At 38.1% G+C, this 22,625-nt stretch overlaps 1 protein-coding gene across 2 annotated transcripts; it reads left to right on the forward strand.

Moving 5' to 3' along the window:
* The first annotated feature begins 16 nt into the window (after nt 1-16).
* Nucleotides 17-21,947, forward strand: LOC101852169 (acid phosphatase type 7). Of its 2 annotated transcripts, XM_005095845.3 has the most exons (13): nt 17-165; nt 8,285-8,447; nt 9,681-9,881; nt 11,137-11,319; nt 11,805-11,830; nt 12,346-12,443; nt 15,601-15,663; nt 17,207-17,321; nt 18,615-18,728; nt 19,601-19,729; nt 20,695-20,766; nt 21,088-21,225; nt 21,521-21,947. In XM_005095845.3, the coding sequence occupies exons 2-13, from the start codon at nt 8,327-8,329 to the stop codon at nt 21,596-21,598; spliced, it is 1,338 nt and encodes a 445-aa protein (XP_005095902.1). In that variant the 5' UTR covers nt 17-165; nt 8,285-8,326; the 3' UTR covers nt 21,599-21,947. The 2 variants fall into 2 exon arrangements, with proteins under 2 accessions (XP_005095902.1, XP_005095901.1); XM_005095844.3 differs by lacking the exon at nt 17-165 and having other exon boundaries at nt 8,004-8,447.
* Nucleotides 21,948-22,625: the final 678 nt, after the last annotated feature.

The raw sequence follows: 22,625 nt of genomic DNA on the forward strand, positions 1-22,625 counted from the left end.
TACTAGACCTCTAGATTAGAAGAATGCCTTTTGTAAAGTAAACAAACAAGGGCAAGGGCACTCCAAACAGAATCGATCGTCAGAAGTAGGCCTAGCCTACACTTAATCTAGATCTAGATTCTAGATCTACACAGTTCAGACCTCTCATACCTCCCTTTAATTTTGGTAACCATTCCGTTGCTATAATAATTATAGTTAGAATCTCTAGATCTAGTGTTATGTTATAGTTATAGATCTCCATTATAGATCTAGAGGGCTGCTGATTTTTTATCATCTGCCGTCGTTAGGAAGGGATAGCGACGTATTGTCAAAATTTTTCGATTTTTTTATTTGTATATAGATCTAGATCTAGATCTAGATCTAGATATAGATATAGATCTAGAATTTCATAGAGTATTTTAATTTAATTCTGGATCTGATGGTGTAAAAATTTTTGTTATCTAATCCGTTGTTGCGTAATTGAGAGTTTGTCATTTTCCCTTTCACTGGCGAGCTCCGAGCCAGAGCTCAGTGTAAGGGAGTCTACTAATGACGAATGGTCGATTGGCCAAGGATCACTGCTCGTTCGTCGTTGTCCCCTGGTCTCTGCCGTTGGGGAAATTCGGCATGGGCGACGAATGACAATTGGTCACTGTTGCGTCTGTACAAACATATAGAGTTAGGTTTTTTGCAAATAAATTTCTACCACCCCCTCCCCCAGAGTACAATCGACCAGGGTTTAAGAAGGTCTTTCTGTCTGTCTTCATGTATTAGGCAGATATGCTGATGGTGTGAGTTTACAAGAGCAGGCTTGAGAGAGGGGAAAACGAATGGGAACAGGGGAAAAGGGGTGGGGATGGGAGGGTCAAGAAAGTATTTAGGGAGAAATGTATTAGCACTGCATATTAGTGTCTGCCAGATGTTCACAGACTAACGTCATGTTAGTTTGCTGTGTTGCACTGGGGTTGTTTGCCATTATTGTATTTAATAATGCAAAAGTAAAAACTCCGTTTCTAGATGAAGAAGGGTAATTTAATGATGAAAATAATATGAGGTCTGCCCTCTCTGGCTTCACTGACAAAACTAAATAAATCATAATGAGCATGAAAAGTACATGTGATTGAAACAGGAAGGAGGAGTGAGTAAAGATCACTAAGATCAGACAATCTTTGTTGTGAGGGTAGATAAATAAAAGTAGGGCTTACAATTACAGGGACATAATTCAACATGTTAATATAAGGACCAACAATCCAGGATTTATTGTTTCCCTTCTGTATATATGATACAAGCAATCTAATAGTCTAACATGCTGTCCAGTCATTTGACATCCCAAATCCCAACGATGGTTATAGAGCCGCAATTTGTCTAGCACGTGTCACTGGTCGACATCATATAAATAGAATTACCAAGCAATTAATGACACTGCGTTATATAAGAGTAAATTTCTTTGTCCAACTTAAAAAGTGGACCTATTTTGGTGACCCTTAGTCTTGCTTAACAATTTTTTATGACTTGATGGACGTTACGTTGGAGTTATTTGCAGAATCAAACTGTCCTTGTCGATCTCTACTTTGTGGTATGTTTTCTGATCTGATCTACTGAATCCTTTATTACAAATCGTCGCATTACCTCTCCCGAAAGCGTTTGTGATGCAGTCTTGTCAGATTGTTACATTGTATTTTTTATGTGAAAGCTTTACTTTGCAATGATCTGATCGTATTATTGACATTGTAACATTGTTGATCCCTTTGGTCGTGCAGGGAAAATTTTGCAATTAGCGAAAATAAAAGTAAAACTCGCTTCTGAAGAGAATACAATAAAGAGATATAATACCATGGAGACTAAACTTTGGTTCCGAATGAGACAGTGTTAAATCAAGCTGTTGAAAATGTGTTCACATCTGATTTGTACACTGAATGTGTGTAGTATTTAACCAAGCGAGGAAGGGAAACGAAGGACGTTTACCGAGTTGGGATATAACAAACACCTAACTTTATACTTTTATATTAGCTAGTTTTTATACGTCGTATTTTTATTTGTAGTAAACCAGTACCGGTACACAGTTTATTACTGTCAATTATGCGTAGCAACTGACCATCGCCTACGCCCATAAACGTTCACGAGTGTAAAGGAAAAAGACGAACTGTACCATATACGTCGTTTTCTCTTACATCGCAAGGCTTACTTGCGGGTGCGCAATGTAAGGGAGAACGACGAATGTCGAATAACTTTGCTACTTTTTAACCTAAACCATTCAAACTTTAGAAACTGCTTTATGAACACATCAATCAGATATCTTGTGAATTACAGCTTAACACTTACCCTACCACGGGCCGCATAATGCGAAATAAGACACGAAATTCTCGGCAGATCCATGTTTTTAAAATGATAGAATAGACTTCCTGTTAGCAGATACAAAAGAAAATAGCACTGAGAGACGAATTTTAGTCATTTCAGTGCTTTTTTTGTCCCCTTCGAAACGTAAATATGTGGGAAAAAAGCGCTACACTGACTTCAGTATATATGTCTCATATTTTCACTTCTGTATAGGTACATACATGAATTTCAGCATTTATTCGCATTACTTGAGGCAACCTACTTGGGAAGTTTGAATTATGCTGCTGTTGCACTTTTTAAGATATGACCTTTCAAAACTGGAAAATTATTGATTTCTTATGACGCCTTCGATATTGCATAATTACTTTTAGAAACCCCAAAGTAATATAATTGGAATAAATCTTCAATATTGTATCGCCATCTGATAGATTATTTTTTAACCTTCAGTTTGATGGTCCATAAGATATGGTTTGTGTGTGTTTAGTTGGATGTTTTCACATTATCTTTTGGCGGGGTAGAGGCGTAAAAATAGGTCATGGAAAAGCCCTGGGCCAGTGGTGGATTTTGGCCTGGTAGGTAAAGAGTTAAAAGAGTGAAAAATAGAAGAGTTATAAAGTGAAAACAGTTTTTGCCTCTCCTGAAAAATTTGCCTCGCTACCTGCGCAGGATCATTTGTTGTTTTCCCTTACGACGGCAGAACAGTTGTAGGTCTTTGCGATCATAAGAGAAGACACAGTGGTGTCAGTAGTAGATATATATATATCTAGGCCTACATTTCTAGAGATCTAGATCTAGATAGATCTAGATTCTAGATCTAAATCTAGATTTAGATTAGTATTAGATCTAGATCTAGAATCTAACTTCGTAGCCCAAACAGCAATGTCATGTGGCGTCGGGGGCCTAGTGGTTAGGCTCTTGGACTCGCAACCATAAGGTCGTGGGTTTGAATCCCGTAAAGGGCCCGACGTTGTGTCCTTGGGAAAGGCACTTTACACGAATTTTCCTCACTTCACCCAGGTGGGAATGGGTACCCGGCTATAGACAGCGAAAGATCTTGTCAGTTTGTTAGTGTTTGAGCGCTTAATCAGCTGCTTGCACTGTATGCTTCCCGAGAAGCTGAGAATGTTTCGGAGTGTTCTATGGTCTGCTGGGGTAATAATATAGTGTAAAGCGCATGGACAGAGCCTGCTGTTGAGCTGGGATATGCGCTATACAAATGCTATTTATTTATTATTATTATTATTATTAAATTTAGATCTAGATCTAGAAGAGAATCTAGAGTTCTAGAATCTAAATCATAAGATCTATAAACTAGGCCTATCTTTCTAGATCTACAATTATTTTACGCAGTGGCCGTGTTCATGACACTGTGAACGTAGTTTGCAGGGTACGTTAACGGCACCCTGAATGCAGTTTGCAGGCGCTGTTGAGGCTACGTTCACAGCACTCAAGCTTCGTTTAGATGGAGCGTCCACTGCCAGTTTAAATAAGCTGGTTTTAATCAGTGACGTATATATTTTGGCCTGCTTCAAGCGTTCCATCCCATGAGATGTAGAAAAAAGAAGCAGTGATCCTTGACCGATCGACCATTCGTCGTTCTCCCTTACACTGAGCTCTGGCTCAGAGCTTGCCAGTATAAGGGAAAACGACGAACTCTTTATGCAACAACGCATTAGGAATAAAAATGTATACGCCTATCAAGATGTTTCAGTTGCCCTATCTTGCGTCCGGGCGAGACTTGGGCGCGCCCTTTTGTTAGCGCCTGACGGCCCGTGATAAACAAACGTTCCAGCGCTCTCGAGTTGATTGAAAGTGTGCAATTTTGTCAGCAGGCAGTTAGAGGGAGAGTGAGAGAGTTCTGGGGGGGGGGAGAAAAAAGGAGGGAGAGATAGACAGAGACAGAGAAAAATAAAGAGAGAAGGGAGGGAAAGAAAGAGAGAAGGAAAGAGAAAGGGGAGAGAGAGAGAGAGAGAGAGCGGGCGTTTGTTATTAATATAATAAGAATGATTGATTCCCGTCATTTCCTCTCTGCATCCGTTCCCAGGCTGACCCGGTGCAATACAATCATTATTGTACACATTTTATGACCTGTCCTATCGTCAAAATCCCACCTTCTGTTTCCCATCTCTTGCCTCTTGTTCCCCCTTACCGTATCCGATTTTCCATAAATTATCCCATACATCCCGATTTTAATTCTGCAAGGGCGCTTCGTTTTCCTTCATCTCATGGCAGTGGACGCTCCCCCTAAACGAAGCTTTAGTGCCGTGAACGTAGCTTCAAAAGCACCTGCCAACTGCACTCAGGGCGCTGTGATCGTAGCCACTGCGATTATTTTAATTATTAATTTTTTTTTTAAAGAATAAACAAAAAACAAAACCTAAAATCTATAAGCTCAAAAAGTGAGATCAAATCTGTTGTAATTTATATCGTATCGTGCATGCCAATGAATTTGAATTGTCATGTTACCACAGACTGCAAACAAAGGATCGGCTTTTGCGCATGGCATTTAAAAGCATGCCGGCGAAAAAAAATAAACACACTATGAGAGACAAAGGTCGTTGGGAATGTTACATTGGACGAACATCGGCTCTGTTTTCAAAACGGCTTAAAAATTCGAAATAAGACACATTCCTTCAAAATTCTTTTCTTACTGAGCAGTGTAGGAATGGTTCAGCATCAGTTTCCCATACAAGGAAGAAAGCTGAACCCTCCTGTTTGTGACTGTTTGAGGACATTTTTTTCCAGTTCAAAATGGACGAACACATGAAACAATCCTCACAACTAAACAACAGGCCTCAGCGACCTCATACAGGGAAAGTGTGTGTTTTTTGCACACACTATTCCAAAGTCTTGCTCATTGCTAATTCTAATGGAAAGGTGCCTCTTTATACAAGAAACAAACAGTTTTGTTGCTTGGAGACCAAACCCATTACCGGCACCATTTCCTTGTTACTTTTTTCACTCAGAAAAACACCTCTTTTTTAGCTGTAACTGTTTCTCATCAGACAACATGGACTTTTAACAGTTTTTCAAGCTTATTAGTGATTCTTCAACATCATTTCTTTGCACTGATACTGGTACCAAAATAAGTATGCTTGGTGTCTTTTAATGTTTGTAGTTGACATTCAAAATAGACTAGGAACTTAGTAAACAGTTCTGGTGGAATGACCCATTCTAAGATCTAGATCTAGTGAATGTTTTTGTTATTTTATTTTGTTTTTGGTTATGTGTTTTACGGAGCTCGCAACTGCATAAGGTCAAATGAGCGTGCAGGACACATAAACATTTTCAGTTGGTAGGAAATTTTGAATTTTACCTGAGTGGCGATCGAAGCCTACTCTTTTATAGCTTTTGGACCACTAAGGAATCTATCTATCTTTAACGTCTGCAACTTGCAAACGGGACTTCCGAGATTTTTCGCCCTTGTCCGAGAAGGCTAGGTGTAGATCTTTCCTACCACAAGATCAGGGGTGTGGCTGAAAGACAGCAGTAAGAAGGAGCCAAGGAGTAGCAGTAGAAAGGCTTAGACAGAAAGAGTCAGGATCCCAGAGGAGGGACAAAGGAGGTGAGGCGGTGGGGACAGGAAGTGGAGACGAAAGCAGACTACAAAACATTCAACATTGTTAGAGAGCAGTAAAGGATGTGAAATGAGAAAATTTTAGAAAATTACTTTCCCTTTCGTTTCACACTTAACTATTATACATAGATCTGTATACAGTGGAACTCGGATTCAACGAGGTCGCCAGGCCTAACCTAAAATCTCGTTGAATCCGAGTGTTCGTTATAGCAAATATGAAGTTTTATGTAGATAATTAGAGGCACTGAGCAAGTAATGTATTTAAGAGAAGTCACAAGTAATGCCTGAAATGCCTGCATATTATGAGCTGTGTAAAAAAAAAGACCGATTCGTTCTAATGCACACATCTGAGTCATCTCGATTGTTTACCAAAAAGTTGTGTTGCTGTGCAGAGCCTAGCATACGGCAACTTTTGATTCCATAGACCAGCGCACAATTCATTAAGTAGATCTACGTCAAGACTAGCTTATCATTGCAATAGCTATCAGTTGCCGAGGGAAAAAAGACTCTGACGCGTTTGTATCTGCGATGTTCAACGCCCAGACCGCTAGTGCCCCCCCCCTCTCCTGACATGCACACACAGCCACACGTGTGCAGGCTGCCCATCCGACTCCGACACACGCCAGAGTAGACACGTTCGCGTGTCAACAACGCATGTGTTGGTATGGAAAAAGGCCGCTGATTGGTCGCATGCGATCGGCTAAGTGAATAATAGTTCACGATGTAGGTTCAAAGGATGGTTTTCGTGTATAAAGTTCGTTCAGGGAGAAAAATGATCGAAGCCACGTCTGCTGGGGCTGTTCACCCTGGAAGCGACCTCGTTGAATCCGAGCTCGCTGGTTTAAGTGCTCGTTGAATCCGGGTTATTTTTATTGACTTTAAAGAAGAAAAAAAACGGGGAATCCATCTCATCTCGTTGAATCCGAGTTCTCGTTGAATCCGAGCTCCACTGTATTATCTTGTGTCAATTTTCTAAAATGTATTGATACAATGAACACGAATATCGACCTCATTTCAGTCACAAATTAATAGTTTGAAAAATATTTGATGTTTTTTTATGAAACTGCATCACATTATTAGCCTAACTACTAACTGAGTAGTAGTTTCTGCGCTTTAGACCAATCGGGGGGGGGGGGGGGGGGGGGTGAGGGGGGCATGTCCCCCTGAATTGAAAAAAAAATATTTGGGGGTTACTTGTTCTTACCTATATTTTTAGGTTTTGCAGTCAGGTTTGAAATTTTCTTGAAAATGAGTGATTTGTGACAGTTTTAGTAGATGTGTGACCGCATGAATAAGTACTGCAGTTTAACACCCTAAGCAGTGCATCTGTGTACGGGAGTGAAAGTAAAATTTTACCAAAATAAATAGCCTGATTATTTAATCCTTTTTGAGCCATACCGGCCAAAACCGGCCTTCTCGTCATGTTGCCATACCGGCTTTCTCGCTTTAGAGCCGTACCGGCTTTTATCGGCTTGACACACCCGCCTTTAGTGCAGGCTTAGAAATAAGAACATTTCACTCAAATTTAAATGCTGACGTCCTAGGTCTTTATATAATGTGAAATGTCATTGAAATATATGTTGCTTAAAAATCAAATGCAAAAAAGCAATTTCCTTGCTACACCCCTTGAACCTTTTAAAAACACTGGAATAATCGGTCGTTTTTAGGGACAAGTGGGCTAACCCATATTTCGGGGGTTTCAAGAAATCTTAACCTGCACCAAAAATAGGCATTGCCCTACCTAAAGGAGAAGTTTGGTTTCATTGGTGCGTACATATTTGTTTGGTTATAGAGAGAACTCTCCTTGTCTTTTAGATTTTCTCCAAACAGTTTTTTTCGGGATAGCCCCCTTGTGCTTAAAAGCGACCAATTCGGTTCTGGGAAGCCAGCAGCTGGCCACCATTTTGGTCCTGCTATGCTGACCTGTTGACCTTTATATATAATCTATTAATGGTGCTAAGAAGAGGGTTAATTAATAAAAATGGACCACAGCTAAGAGAGTTCATACATGCTGATTCAATTCTCTGTTATACACTCACATATCTCTGATCTTTAGACTTTAGAGTTTGAACGTGGACTAATTTAGTTGCAGAAAAGGAAAGTCGAAGAAAGTGCAGGGCTACTCCGCAAACCATAATTAGCCTGTTTGCTTATGTCAGGTGTTTGTTCAACTTGTTGGTCTTGTTTAAATGTCTTGGCCTCTGAAAAGAACTAGTTAATTACCTGAGCAACTTAATAGAGAAAGTTTCCTTTTGTAAGTGAAGTGATCACCTGTCTTGTGCCTGTGCAGCCTGTACTGTTCATGTGCATTGTCTGAGTAAACTTAATGAACTGACAGAAAATATGACCAGTGTTTTCTGTGACTTGTGAAATCTTAATCTTATGTTACAGTGTCATGACCAGCTCAGCAGAAACAGCTTGAAAAGTTTCACCATGTACAGCCAACAAACTATAGTTTTAACACTGGCATTCGTATTGATATCTGGAGGAACACTCAAGACTGCTGACCATGGCACCGGGAAAGCACCTCAACATATTCATATATCTTATGGGGGTATGTTGTGCTATGATTCTTTTCAATTTCAGTTATCTCTCCTGTAGCCGTAACATTATATTATTTTGAATTTCTTCTCAAACTCTTAGAATACATACAGAAGGTGGCTCCACATTTTCATTTGTACTCAGCCAATTTTATCATCGAATTTTTTAGCACCACAAGCGTTCCATATAACTTGACTGCTCCTATTCCTATTTTACCTATTTGTAGAAAATGTGTACTTTTCTGAGTAGAGATTAAAGCTTCATGCATTTTTATATACCACAGTTTTGATAGTTAAGTTGAATTGCTGAGATATGGATTTTTTGTGTAAATCAAATGAGCAATGCTGTGTTCCTGCTGAACTAGCACACCATATATTTATTTATATTATACAAAGTGGTAATTGCTGGGTCTGAAACCCTACTCATTTATCTGCCCAGTTATTTTGAAAAAATAAAAAAACGTTATTGTGGTCTTTTCCCATGATCTCCCATGTGTTCAAGTTGTCTTAAGTGCATTTTGTACATTTATTCATCTAATACTTGAACTTAGACATTTATCTTCAGCTGTCCATCAGTATTGATGATGACTAAAGCTAAAGCAGCATACGTGATACAATTTTGTCTGAGTGGTAGACATAGAGGAGGCAAATTGCCCAAGAAATTTCCCTCCCTTCAGATCTTGTTTTCTTACAAATACTTCGAAGGAAGACATGGTCAATATATGAATACGTTTGAAGTCAAGGAAGATGTATTATGTAGTGAAGGTTCTCTAGCTGTTTTACAGCCTGTGTGATAGGGATATTTTTTATGGTAGTAACATCGAAGTCTGCTTAATTTTTCGTGTGAGGCCGTGTAATGGCCTTCTGTGATTTTCAATCACGACCTACTTTGGATCTTTAACATGCAGCACAACATGCACACAGACCGTGTGAGATTTTTGGTATTATAATGGTCTCTATCATGACTAGGTACTTGACCTTATCTACCTTAAATTCATTGGTGAGGAGGAAGAAGAGGAAAAGAAGAGGAGGCTTAACATGGTTTGACCAATGGCAAAGAAAGAGATTTAAATTTTTTTGCTTTAAGTTTTTTTTCATATATTTAAAAGTATCATTCATCAAGTGTGAAGAAAATTAAAATCTGGAATTATTTTTAATTGATGGTAGGGCCTAATTATCTTGAAATATGTATGTGTGCAATTAATTAATCTCCTGAAACCTGATGTGTTTTCACTTTCTTGTTTCAGATCTGCCTTCTCAGATGATAATTACATGGAGCACTCCTAACAAAACTGATTTGTCTTCAGTGCATTATGGGAGAGAATTGTTACATTTGGTCAATGTTGAAGAAGGATCTAGCCATATTTTTGTTGATGGTGGCACAGAGAAAAGGTCACAGTACATTCATCGAGTGGATCTTAAAGGTTTAACTGGAAACACCACGTACTGTGAGTCCACAATTTTGTGTTTTCATCTCGTTTTTAATTTTGCATTTTTTTCTCCAAATGGGCTTCTCTTGATCATTTGGTTGTGGAGTAACAATCCAGTTTTAACTAGAGAGGAGGAGATACAGTTAAACCTGCTCTTACGGCTACCTGATTTTATAAAACAATAATCTGCTCAAATGGCCACTTCCCATTTTCCCTTTTGCATTATTTTACCACTATAAGGGCACTGTGTAAAACGACCACCTGTCTAAGATGGCAATTTTTTTCTCCTCAACAAAGGGTGGCCGTCTTAGAAGATCTGTGCAATAAATCATGTTGTTCTTGGTAGTTGAGACCTCAGTGTACTAGTGCTACTCTAGGAATCAATGGATTATGTTGCTAAGGTTGGTTTTTTAAATTATCTGGTTACATTTCCTGGTCTCACCAGAAAAATATCTTACAAAATCCGTTACTCAAATATGATAGTCATATTCAATCAAATGTAGGCCCTACTTGTAAACGGTAAGGACCTTTTATTGTTAGAGAAAAGTAAGAAAGACAGATATTGGCAACAGAAAGAAAGAAAAGAAGAAGGATCTACCTCTGCCATTGCTACCCACCAACTTTGTCCACTTAAATCGAAATCTTTTCCTCAATAAGCCATGTATTTTAAAATAGAAATTTCTCAAACAGGGATAATGGTCGACAGCGTTGAGTAGAGAATTCCATACTTGAGATAATTTTACTTTGTGCAAGTTTTTTTCTCATCTACCTCTTTAAATAACTGCAACCAGCACATTGGCTGTACGTCTCTCTGGGTCGCATTCGATATACATGTGTCTTCGCTTCTCTTTCTTCTGTTTTGCTGTCTTGAAGCGTATAAGGCTTGATGATCTGTATTACCTGAGGGTTGCCAGTGAAGATTTGAACAACGCAACTCCAAGTTCTTTTTGGTTTAGAAGTAGGAACATTTTCACTAATTGATGGTTTTTCTGACAAAGAAAAAAGTAACGGTGATTCTGTTTTTATTCAGTTCACTGCTGTTTTCAAATTAACTGTTCAGTTTAAGTGGACTCTACTGTATAATTAACTGACCCATACTGCGAATGGTATGATAAATTGTCTTGAATCTTTCAAAATCTCGTTTTCTTTATTCTGATGTTCAAAGCCATTACCTTACTGTTTATGCTCCTGAAAAAATATTTTATTTATTCTCGTGTCGTAACATGAAGGTTATTTCAATATTTGGTCTTTCATCTTTCTCCCAACACTATAGACTATAAAGTAAGAAGTGAGGAATCTGAGTCAGGTGCGTTCTACTTCAGGACGATGCCTGAAGGACAGGACTGGAGTCCCCGACTTGCCGTCTTTGGCGACATGGGGGCCACCAATGCCCAGTCTTTGCCAAGGCTAGAACTTGATGCTGCCAAGGGCATGTATGATGCTGTTATTCATGTTGGTGAGATATAATCTTTAACCTGTTATATGAAACTGTAAGAAACTTTTAAAGTCTTTCTTTGATGAGACAAGAAAGAACAGCTCTACAATTTTCCTTTCATAATGTGACTATTATTATTCGTCATATCTTATTTATGACAAAAGCATAATTAAAAACTACTTCGAAATTGATGGATTAGTGAAGAAAGGGCAGTCGTTACATTGTTGGGATTACAAAGGATCAAATGGACAACTTATGTACTTTTTGCTTTCTCCAAGATGAACATGTGCTAACGTTTATGTACAGACAGCAAAACAATACCTTTGAAAGTTTGTAACATAATTTGTATTTACAGTTCATACCTGTCTCTGTGTACATTTAAATGATTAATCAGTCTTTTTCCCAACTACTTCTGTTTGTTTTATCCTAAAACTTTTTCATATTAGTCGTGGACTTCTCTTGGCTAACAATGACACTTAATGTTTTAACTTTATTTTCCCCCACAGGTGATTTTGCTTATGACTTGTCCAAGGTGAGACATGGCATTTGTCTGTTGGTTTAAAAATGGATGGTTTTATCACTTTGGTAGCTGTGGAATCTTTGTTTTATATCCTTACTCTGGTTTTATATAACCCATATCATATTCCCAGCTGTTGAAACTTGTTTGCTTGAGGATCACAGAAATTGTATTGTTGCTGTGAGAAGAAAAATTACTAGCTTTTTTTTAACCTGCTTTACAGAGGGAGACTATCATTGGAGTCACTCTTTTTTTTTTCTTGCAACTATGACTTATTTGCCATGTAATATGCTTGAACAAGTACGGTGGATATATGACCTAATTGTGTTGCAAGTGTCATAAAACTCTTACTAAAACTAAACTAAACAAAGAGTACTGTGACACGGATGGACTTTTTGCCAGAATTTTTATTTTAAACTTAGATTGAGTGTTGCCTCTTAAAAGACTAGATTTGTACTGAATATGCAGTGTACTATGTGCTGGAAACTTGTCTTCCAAATAAAATCAGGCCATGATTATTTTCTCCACAGGATAATGGCAAAATTGGGGACCAGTTTATGCAGGAAATTCAATCCCTGGCTGCGTCAGTGCCTTACATGACCTGCGTGGGAAACCACGAGAATTCCTAGTAAGTCTGTATAGTATATGTCAACTACTGTTGAACATTGTCAAGAACAAAGAATTTTCTGGGCTCTGTTTTTTCCAATGCTTTTCTTTTCCCTTTGGTAGCTTGAAAATATTTTACGTTTTTACCTCATTGTGTGTGCTTGATTGTAAGTTGCTGACACTGTAATGAGGTTCAATGTATATTTGTGTTAGTACATAATGCAGTAGAAGTTATTGAGTGAGGCAGAACCGTAATTAAATAGCAATGCCAATCGGGCTTCCGCACGCTGCAAAATTTTGGTTCCCGTTTGCGGGTGAATTTTTGGACCGGGTCGGAACGTAAGTGACCAGCTTTCTCAAACTCGATCTGCTCTATTTCTGTACCAGTGTGAGTGAAACTTGGCAACCAATCAAAGAATAGGGCAAACTAATGATATATGGACGTTGAAGTTTGTACACATAAATTAACCTATACTTTTGGTGTTAGAAACACTTTCGTATTGGGTATACCGAAAACTATAAGGAGCTTGATTTTCAACATCAAGAAGGTAAGAGATCTATCTTTCCTCAAGATTGTCCTCAAATTTGAATGTTCTGTGTTAAATAGTTGTTTAGAACCTATCATAAATGTACTATTACCCCCCTTTCCGAAGCAGCTTCGCTCAGAGACCGGCCATTTTTCCCCCACTCCCTCAGCAAATGTATGTGACCTATTCCCCACATGACTATTCCAAGCCCATTCTTTGTCACTTGAAATGGCAATGCTGGGCGTGCACATCCGGTTGTTTTTCTCTCTGTTCCCCTATAATGTCGCAATGGGGGTATTCCAAGGCGAGCTTATCTCACCTCCGGGTGTTAGCCTCTCAATGGGAAAAAAGGGTTTTTAATTTTACGGCATGCTAGATTGGATTTAATTATATTTTATGGTTGACATGGTCTAAAGTCATCAAAGAAAGCTTTGCCATTGTTTAGTCATGCTGCCAACATATTCTTAACCCTCGTAGCACTTACCGGAAGCGCTGAGCGTGCTCTGTGCCGGGCCCACTTAGCCTTGACCGTTGGTGACCTGCCCCGGAGCGCTGGCCGGGTCGTTTGAGGCCCACGCGAGGAATGTTATTGTTTCATTTTGTATCTTGACAGTATGCATGCATACATTCTCCAAAACCCTAGACAATTTATAAATTCAGAAAAGACTTCACTTTCCAGAGGTTTGGTGTTCAAAATAATAAAGGGAAAGCTGTTAATGAAACCAATCATTCATCCACTGTTCAGCGCTACAGGGTAATTGACCTAAATAAACATTATAGAGTCTATCCCTAACAGAACCCACGAAGGCACGCAGTGCCTTGACCCCTGGGTTATTTTTTCCTTGATTTTGATTGGTTTAACCATTCTAGAGTAAAATTTTCCATTACAGAACCAATAATAGCAGCTTAACAGAACCCACGAAGGCACGCAGTGCCTTGACCCCTGGGTTATTTTTTCCTTGATTTTGATTGGTTTAACCATTCTAGAGTAAAATTTTCCATTACAGAACCAATAATAGCAGCTAAAGGTAACGCTATTTGCTCCAAAAATAAGGTGTTCCCCTAAATCGACAATAGTCGCCTTGCGCGCTTGGGAGCTGGTCCGCCCGTTGGCGATTATAGTCGCCTCGCGTGCTCAGCGGAGTGAGAGAGGGGAGGCGAATTTTGTCGCCTGGAGCGCTACAAGGGAAAGATCCCATATTGTGATACAATGCTATAAATAAAATGTTCTCATCCCAACAACCCTTTCAGGCAAAATCGTAATATGTAATTTTGATTATAACAAAATAACTATGAAATGGTTAGTAAATCTGACTTTTGAAATTATTTCTCCACCCAAAAACTCATTGGGTAGCCAAGTTTCTTTCTAACACTCGAATTAATTACTGAGATGGCTTTGATTTTCTTTCATGAATCTGCTATTGCGTGGTCCTCTTTTAGGAGTATCTTTTATATATTTGGCAACTTGGAAACAGATGTGTCACTTTTCCCATAAAACTATGACAGCTACAGAGTTGAAAGTTGGCAAGTACCTGCAAAAAGATAGATAGGTCCCTGTGACGGAGCCCGATTTTTTATTTATTCATTTCCTGAATTTAGAAAAATATATTTGACAAAAAGTTGCCGTCGTTTTTTGGCCTTTGTGATTATTCCACTGAGAAACAAAACAAAGCTGCGTAGCTGTCCTTTACAGTGGAAGTGCGGGAAATGATATTTCACGAGGCGCATTTTGTTTTGAGAGTAAAGATTTAGACCTTCTAATTTTTTGCATGTCTCAAGATTTATTGCTCCATTCCAGTGGAGTGTAAATATAGTAGACCAATGACTTTCAGTTCATGTTAATGATCATTCCTTTCATCGAAAGGGGGCCCAGCTTGTTTTCCTTTTTGTGGGTCATCCATATTTTGCCGACCTTTACAACCCCATAACTTTTTTAATTTATAAACCGATTCTTTATATTCAGAAAACATAATTCTTAAAATTAAAAACTCTTTCTTAGGTATCTAATAAAAAAGGGCTAAAGTGAAAAATTAAATTTTCAGTGGCATTGCTAAATTAAAATCTATTTATTATGCTGTCCTAAGGACTAAGGTAATTTGGATAACACATGTTTTAATGCTTCACCCTTATTGTGTGTATGAGACAGAGCATGAAAAAGTTCTTCAGTAAATTATCAGTGAACTGTGTTATTTTGAATATATCCTTAGACATGATAGCCCAACATTAATAGCTTCTGTTTCCATATTGAAATGTATAGTGTGCAACAAGTAGAAGAGATGAGACCCCTCAGTTGACGTACAGTTCATTTGGATACAATTCTGTTAACTTGTAAATAAGAAGAAAGGCTGGTGGGTGGTTGGAGGATGCCACTTTTTCTCTTTGCTGTTTCTGTCTATCTGCCTGTCTTACTCTTTCCCCTACACTGAGTATCTATTGTTGTGTTGACATGCTTCTCTTAACTCACACGGACAAATAAAAGAACTAGAAGGGGACATGTTCTTTGTTCGTAGTGTAAGACTAATAAGATTCTTTTTTTAGGGGTGAGGGTCGGGATTAGCATGTAACTTACCTGTGTAGTCTGTTGGTTGTTCCTGAGATGTCAGTTTTCATAAAGTTGCAACTTTTAAATTCTTCTCTTTTTGTTTTCCTCAGTAATTTTTCAAACTACAGAGCCAGATTCAATATGCCCAATGATAATGGGAAGATGTATTACAGGTATGTATTTTGAGTGTCTCAATTATTTGTTAGTCTATTTAGGGTTTTTTAAAGTGAATTATGAAATTTCACAAGGTAGAGACAAATATATGAAGTTACTATCTTTCAGATCTTCAATAATAATTGCTTTTCCCCTTTTAATACCAACAACTCTATGTTTGTTTTTGTTGCTGTTGCTATGCATATGAACATGTATATATTGTTGATTTTGTGTGGGGGATATCAATTATAGGGGGTGGACATAATTTTTCTTCTTTCACTTAGTTATTGTCCTCATATCTACTACAAACTTTAATTATTGGTATTCCAAGAAGTCTACTGCATTATAATGTTAATGTACTCAATGCTAGATATATATTATTATACTGAGAATTAGTTATAGACTGAAAAAAGGACAAAAATGGACACAAAAGATAACCATAGTTAGAAACATCTACAAGGGCATTAATTTATCAATAATTTTAATTGAATCGGGGAAAAAGCTGGACCTGACTATAAGTCAATTTAAAACAAAGGTACCTGTTGTTGTTTATATTATATGCCTTTCGTTCAAGTATGAATCTGGTAATACAGTAACCCCTCCAAGAAGACAGATAACACACACACACACACATGCATGCACGCACACACACACGCTCACACACTCACACACACACACACACACACTCACATGCACACACACACACACACACACACACACTCACACACACACACACACGTACACACACACACACACATGCACACACGCACACACACACGCTCACACACTCACACACACACACACACACACTCACATGCACACACACACACACACACACATGCACACACACACACACATGCACACACACACACACAACACACACACACACACACACACACACACACACACACACACACACACACACACTCACATGCACACACAAACAAACACATATACAGGAATTAATTAGCATGGTGAGCTACAGCTACACACAAACACACACACTCACACACACACACACACACACACACACACACACACACACACACACACACACACTCACATGCACACACAAACAAACACTTATACAGGAATGAATTAGCATGGTGAGCTACAGCTACACACACTGGGCGGACAGTTACCTCAACTAGCGAGACATGACCCTTCAAGTTTGCTGACTGTGATTCTCAGGTGTAATGCATGATATTCTAGACTGCACTGGCTGGGGCCTTTTATATTGTGGTTTGTAGATTGGAGTGTCCTGGAGAATTAATGCTCACTTTTAACTATTTTATGTCCAAAATACTGGAGCATACTCAGAGAATGTGTTGAGCTATAAGAGAGAAAGAGTATCTGTTCATGCATGGGCCTTTCTTTTGGGTTTCTCCTTTTGACAATGCTTTAGCATTGTAAATGATAAGCCTTTTTTGCTCTGCTTTAAAATAACAGTTGAGGCTAAGACTTTCTCTTTGCCTGCTTGCATTTTACTTTTAATAGTTTATATTACCATATGGCTCTCACCAAGTTAAACCATGCCCTGTTTTATGTTTATGTGCTTTGCAGTTTCAACATGGGTCCTGTCCATTTTGTGTCCATATCAACGGAATTCTTGTACTTCCCGGACTATGGATTCACACAGATCTATGAGCAGTATGACTGGCTCAAGAAAGACTTAATGGTAAGCTCACCTGGTCTCACCAAACAAATTCCTATTTAAATTTTTCATTGGGACTCATAATAATGAAATGTTCAGTTTGTTGCTGTGCTTTGATTAAATGTCAAGGCTTTGTTTTCTGTACAAATGTAAAATCAGCTTGTGTTCAAGAGTATTAGCATTAAAATGATTTTATAGTAGTGTTGGTAGTCTACTGGTAATAGGCTTACATACGAAGGAAAGAGTCCAGGAACCCAGAGGAGGGGTAAAGGGGGAGGGAAGGTGCAGAAAGTGGAGACGAAAGCAGAGAGCAGGTAAGGGCTTGACGTTGTGTATTTGTTAAAGGCTTTGTACACAAATTTTTATCACTTCACCAAGGTAGGAATGAGAAACCAACTACAGTCACAGAAAGATCTTGCTCATAATACTCATATGTTGGGGTTGAAGCATTTTTACAATGGCAGCTTTACTGCTTCTTAAGAAGCTGAGAATTTTTCAGTTTTACAGGGTCTGCCAGGGTAATAATGCAATATAAAGTGCTTAAAGTCTATTTACAAGAGAGTAGGGATGTGAGCAGTGTAAATGCAGTATATTATCATTATGACTCAAAGATCTTGTGTGTCATATTTATCCTATATAATATTTAGTTTCTACCATCTGATTTTATAATAAATGCCTTGACATTAACACTCCATCATAATTATATTCCCAGGCTTTTAAAACCATATGTCCTATTCTGTCAGCTTATTTATTCTCTGTAAATAAAATCTTTTATTGTTATAATTTTTAGTGTACTGAAATTCAAAATTCTGTGAAAGAGTTCAACTAAACATTGTTTGATATGTTTTCACAGAGACTTGTTCAGCAGAAAGGTCATATTTAGTATTGTGACTTTAACCTGTGGATGTGTTGAAGGCAGTCATTGTGGTTCTCTCCTGTCCTCTGTGGACTGTCAGAGTACAGTTACTCACATATAGCAGGTGCCTTGAAACAAGAATGTCTTAAATGTTTTAAATTCCTCCCATATTTTTCCTTTTTTTATATCCACTGCACTACTCAGTACATGTCCTTCCAGATATTATTTGTCTGTAGGATCGCTATGAATACAGTGGCGTCAGCTTAAATTGAACACAGTAGATTTAAAAAATAGCTGTCCGTAAACGAAAAGAAATAAAAATCTGCAATTTTTTTTTCTTCTATTTGGACTGCCTCTCTATACCAACTGAAGAAAATCTTGCGGTCCCACAGATTTCAGTTTAAGTGGACCTCACTGTATTTGTTTGCTTTCAATTAATTTCTTTTTGTTGTCTCTCTCAGGAGGCCAATCAGCCTGAGAACAGGAGCAAGCGACCATGGATTGTTACCTTTGGCCATCGACCAATGTACTGTTCCAACAACGACAATGATGACTGCACCAGCAATGAAAGTCTGGTGAGAATTGTTTGATGGAGGTTATCAAATTAGAGTGAATAAAAAAGAGGACTGTCTGAATGTTATATTCGAATGGAACGAAGACTGGTAGCCAAGTGTTTTCTGGTGTCCCAACTGTCCACAGGAATCGACATATGTGGAAGTGCAGTTTGAAACTGTAATGGTTTTCTAAATGACAAGTGCCTTTTACTAATTAACTACCGGTACCTTTAAGTATAACTTTAATGTGTGACTTTATGTTGTGAAAGGCCTTTTTTGATATTTTTCTTGACACCAATGCTTTCTATTTCTGTCGTCTTTTTTTATTTGAATTGAGTTAATTCAAATGTCCATAGTACTTTTTTCTTTAACCCTATGGCCTTCTAGAATTTAAATGTGTTCTTCAGCATATTGCAATGTCGATCTAGCGGTGGACCCAGAGGAACTTAAGGTTAATGTCAAAACCAGATATTTTTTCCCATCAATTCTTCATCTGTGTTTGTCTCTTGATTGGTAAACATTCCAAGTGACATACTCTATCTGTTAGTAGCTACTAAAAACAGACTAAATGACAGCTAACAAACACTCTCCCAGCACACATTTCTTACTTGTACAGTTATAACTTCCACCTTTCATCAGCAAAATGCATTTTTGAAATTTTGTTAACAACTTAAAATTGTGCGTGCGTGTGTGTGTGGGTGTGTGTGTATACTGTATGTGTATGTGTTTCAGGAGAGGGGCAAAGAAATTGAATAATTTGAATTACCTTAAATGCTTACATCAGTAACCCCTCCCCCACCCCCCTTATGGGAATATTACTCCGAATGTCTTTCCTTAGCACAAACTAAGTAGATGTAGGAGATGCTGAAAAATGTGTCAATCTGTGTCATCAGGTGCGTGTAGGAGTTCCCCTGCTAAGGATTCTCAGCCTGGAAGATCTCTACTATCAACAAGGTGTGGATTTGTCCATCTGGGCCCACGAACACTCCTACGAGAGATTGTGGCCTGTGTACAACCTAAAGGTAAGATAATAATGGATAAGATATATGGAAAAAATATGTTTTGCATTATCTTTTTTTATTATTAAGTGTAGTTAGTCTGTGTGATTGCCTTTGGTATGATAGCAGCATTCTCAGCGTAATTTTGGAAGTTCAGATTTTGTTTTGATTGGATTGATTTAAGAAAATTTAATAGTTACAGCTACGTTTAGGAACATGTTTCAGCCTGTTCAATCCAAGTGAAAGATTGTTGTTGGTTTATGGGTGCCCTGTTGTGGTTTGGTTCTTCTTTAGTATCAAGCATCTATTATTATCTCTCCTCATAATTTTGTGTTTGTTACTCTCTTGTATTCTCTAATTACTCTTTTAATTTTTCAATTTGGGCACTCAGACATTGGCACACTTTTATTTTCCTTCAACATATTTTCCTCAATGTTTTTCACTCTCTGCACCAAACTTCCAAATAAAAGGAACAACTTTGGTTATCTGGGTGTCCAGATTGAAAACCTAATAGCATAAGTCATTCCAATATCAAGAGTATTATGATTGTCATCAGATTTTGAGGAATCATTATCTTCAATGTTTACATGAGAAAGAAACAGCTGTGTGCCTTTTTTCACCTATACTTACTTCCCATTACTTGATGAGGCAGAGATGACATAGTCAGCTGTTCTTTTGTTTACATCCTAAAAGCTTTGAAAGACGAAACAAAATATTCAAAAACATGCTCTGCACTTTTTTAAATGCACTCATTTTAGAGTACCCATAATTCTGTTTCGTTTTCTAACTTCCTATAAAAAGCTGGACTGGATAATATTTATGTCTCTATGCTGTCCTCCTTTCCTCCCAGATATTTGGCTCTTTCTGGGACTGAAAATTGAAGGTTTTTGTTTGAGAAATTGTGAATCGAGAAAGAAATTTTGGAGTTTCTACCTTCATAATCGTGTGATACCACTTATTCCAAAGTGCCTATGATGTGAACTTTTCAGGTCAGAAACGGGAGCTATGAGTCTCCCTACACAAACCCTGGAGGAATCACACACATCATCACAGGGTCTGCTGTAAGTGAACTTGGTTCTTTTTTTCGCCTAAAAGACAATTTTTCAAATTGAAAACTAGCGATGTTTTATAAGCTGAAACAGAGCCTTTTTATTCACACTGAGAACACAGATCATGCTTTGTGTTGTTGATCGAAAGTTATTGAGATAAAAGAGGTTTGTGCTTTTTTTGTGGTACCTTGTTTATTCTTGAAATCTAGGAAAGAGTCTATTACTGCCTTGCTATTCTATGCTTTATGTAATCTGTAATGGATATTACGAAGAACTGAGGTTACTTGTCTTATGACATTCTAGGAATAGATACGTTCTTTATTTTTTCACCAGGGATGCAGTGAGCGCCATGAGTATTTCCAGAAGAATCCTCCACCTTGGTCAGCCTACCACTCCAGCGACTATGGCTACACCCGCATGACGTTTGCCAATAAAACACACCTGTATGTGGAGCAGGTGTCAGATGACAAGGTAGACTTTGCTAGCTTTGCGGAGACAAAGTTTTTGCTTCGATTGTCTAAAAGTTTCTTATAAGTTTCTCTGTACAAGGAAAACTTTATATATTCAAGGTAACCTATCTTGTGAAAAAAGTTTGAAACCTTTCCAATTTTTTAAAAGTCTGACAAGGTGATGCTGATAGCTGAAAGAAAGTTGCTTTCAAGGTGACTTTCCATACCTTTATAATGTTTGATCTTTACGTTACTAACTTTGTTTATTACCTTATTATAACATCTCCAGTATTAATGTTTTTATGATTTTGTTTCAGAATGGCGAGATCATTGACAGCTTCACCCTTATCAAAGAACAGCATGGACCATACGGTGATCTGAACAACAGAGTATAGATTGCTGAGTAAGGTGGACACTGGACATTCGGACACTTGACACTTAATCATGGGACATTTGGACTCTCATCTCATGTGTTTCTTAAAGTATCTAGACTTGAATGAATCTCATTGAGATTCACATGGTTCTTATTATTTGACATTCCAAAGTAATTATTTCTTTTTTGTGATGGCATGATTATGGTTAAGTACCCTGTTGACCATATAATTTTTAAAGTTTCTTTCTCCGCTGTAACTGTACTTTTGAATGCCTATACCAAAGTTTTAACTTGCTCATTGCTGGGTGGTTTTACTCATATGACTTTTCCCTACCAGGTATTTTGAAGCCTTTTCCAATATAACTTTGAAATTGAAATTAGAACTATTTGAAAAGGTAAAGAAAAATGCCTGGCTCTTAACCCTATGAACTATAGTAAACATTTGAACATATGCTACATTTACCATTCTTGATACAGTTAAACCTTGTTATACCACATACTTTGGGTTTAGCGTGAAGTTGGCAGTACAACAGGATAGCCCCGATTACCATCTTGACTAGGGGTAGACTGTTGGAGATTAGAGACAAACTGTTGCCAGTACTGACTGAGCAAGATCTGTTTTGCAAGTTTGTTATGTGCAGGGGAAGAAATGAGTAGCAAACATTTATATACAGCTCCAGCTAAACTGTACAAAAATTCAAATTGAAAATTTCTGCAGGATTACAAGCAAGGCTGTATGCGTATCAAGGACACTGTAGACATAGGCCTACTATTTAATTTACCCAATGCTCTTATGTCCTTGACCCACCTCAGCCTGACACGTAGACTTGAACGTGAGATCTCACAATAATAAAAGCCTCATTGGCACCCGCCAGCCTTTTCCTTTGGTCTTCAGGCTGGTACATGTATCTGGCGAAACCAGATACTTTGCTAACAAACCAAGGACAAGCAGTTCCTTTGAAGTCTCTCCAGGCAACTTTAAAATTGCATTCCAGTTTTTTTTCCAATATTGTGCAAAGCCTAGATATAACAGCTTTCTCATAATCAGC

Source organism: Aplysia californica, unplaced genomic scaffold, assembly GCF_000002075.1.
Source record: "Aplysia californica isolate F4 #8 unplaced genomic scaffold, AplCal3.0 scaffold00115, whole genome shotgun sequence".
Classification (NCBI taxonomy): Eukaryota; Metazoa; Mollusca; class Gastropoda; order Aplysiida; family Aplysiidae; genus Aplysia; species Aplysia californica.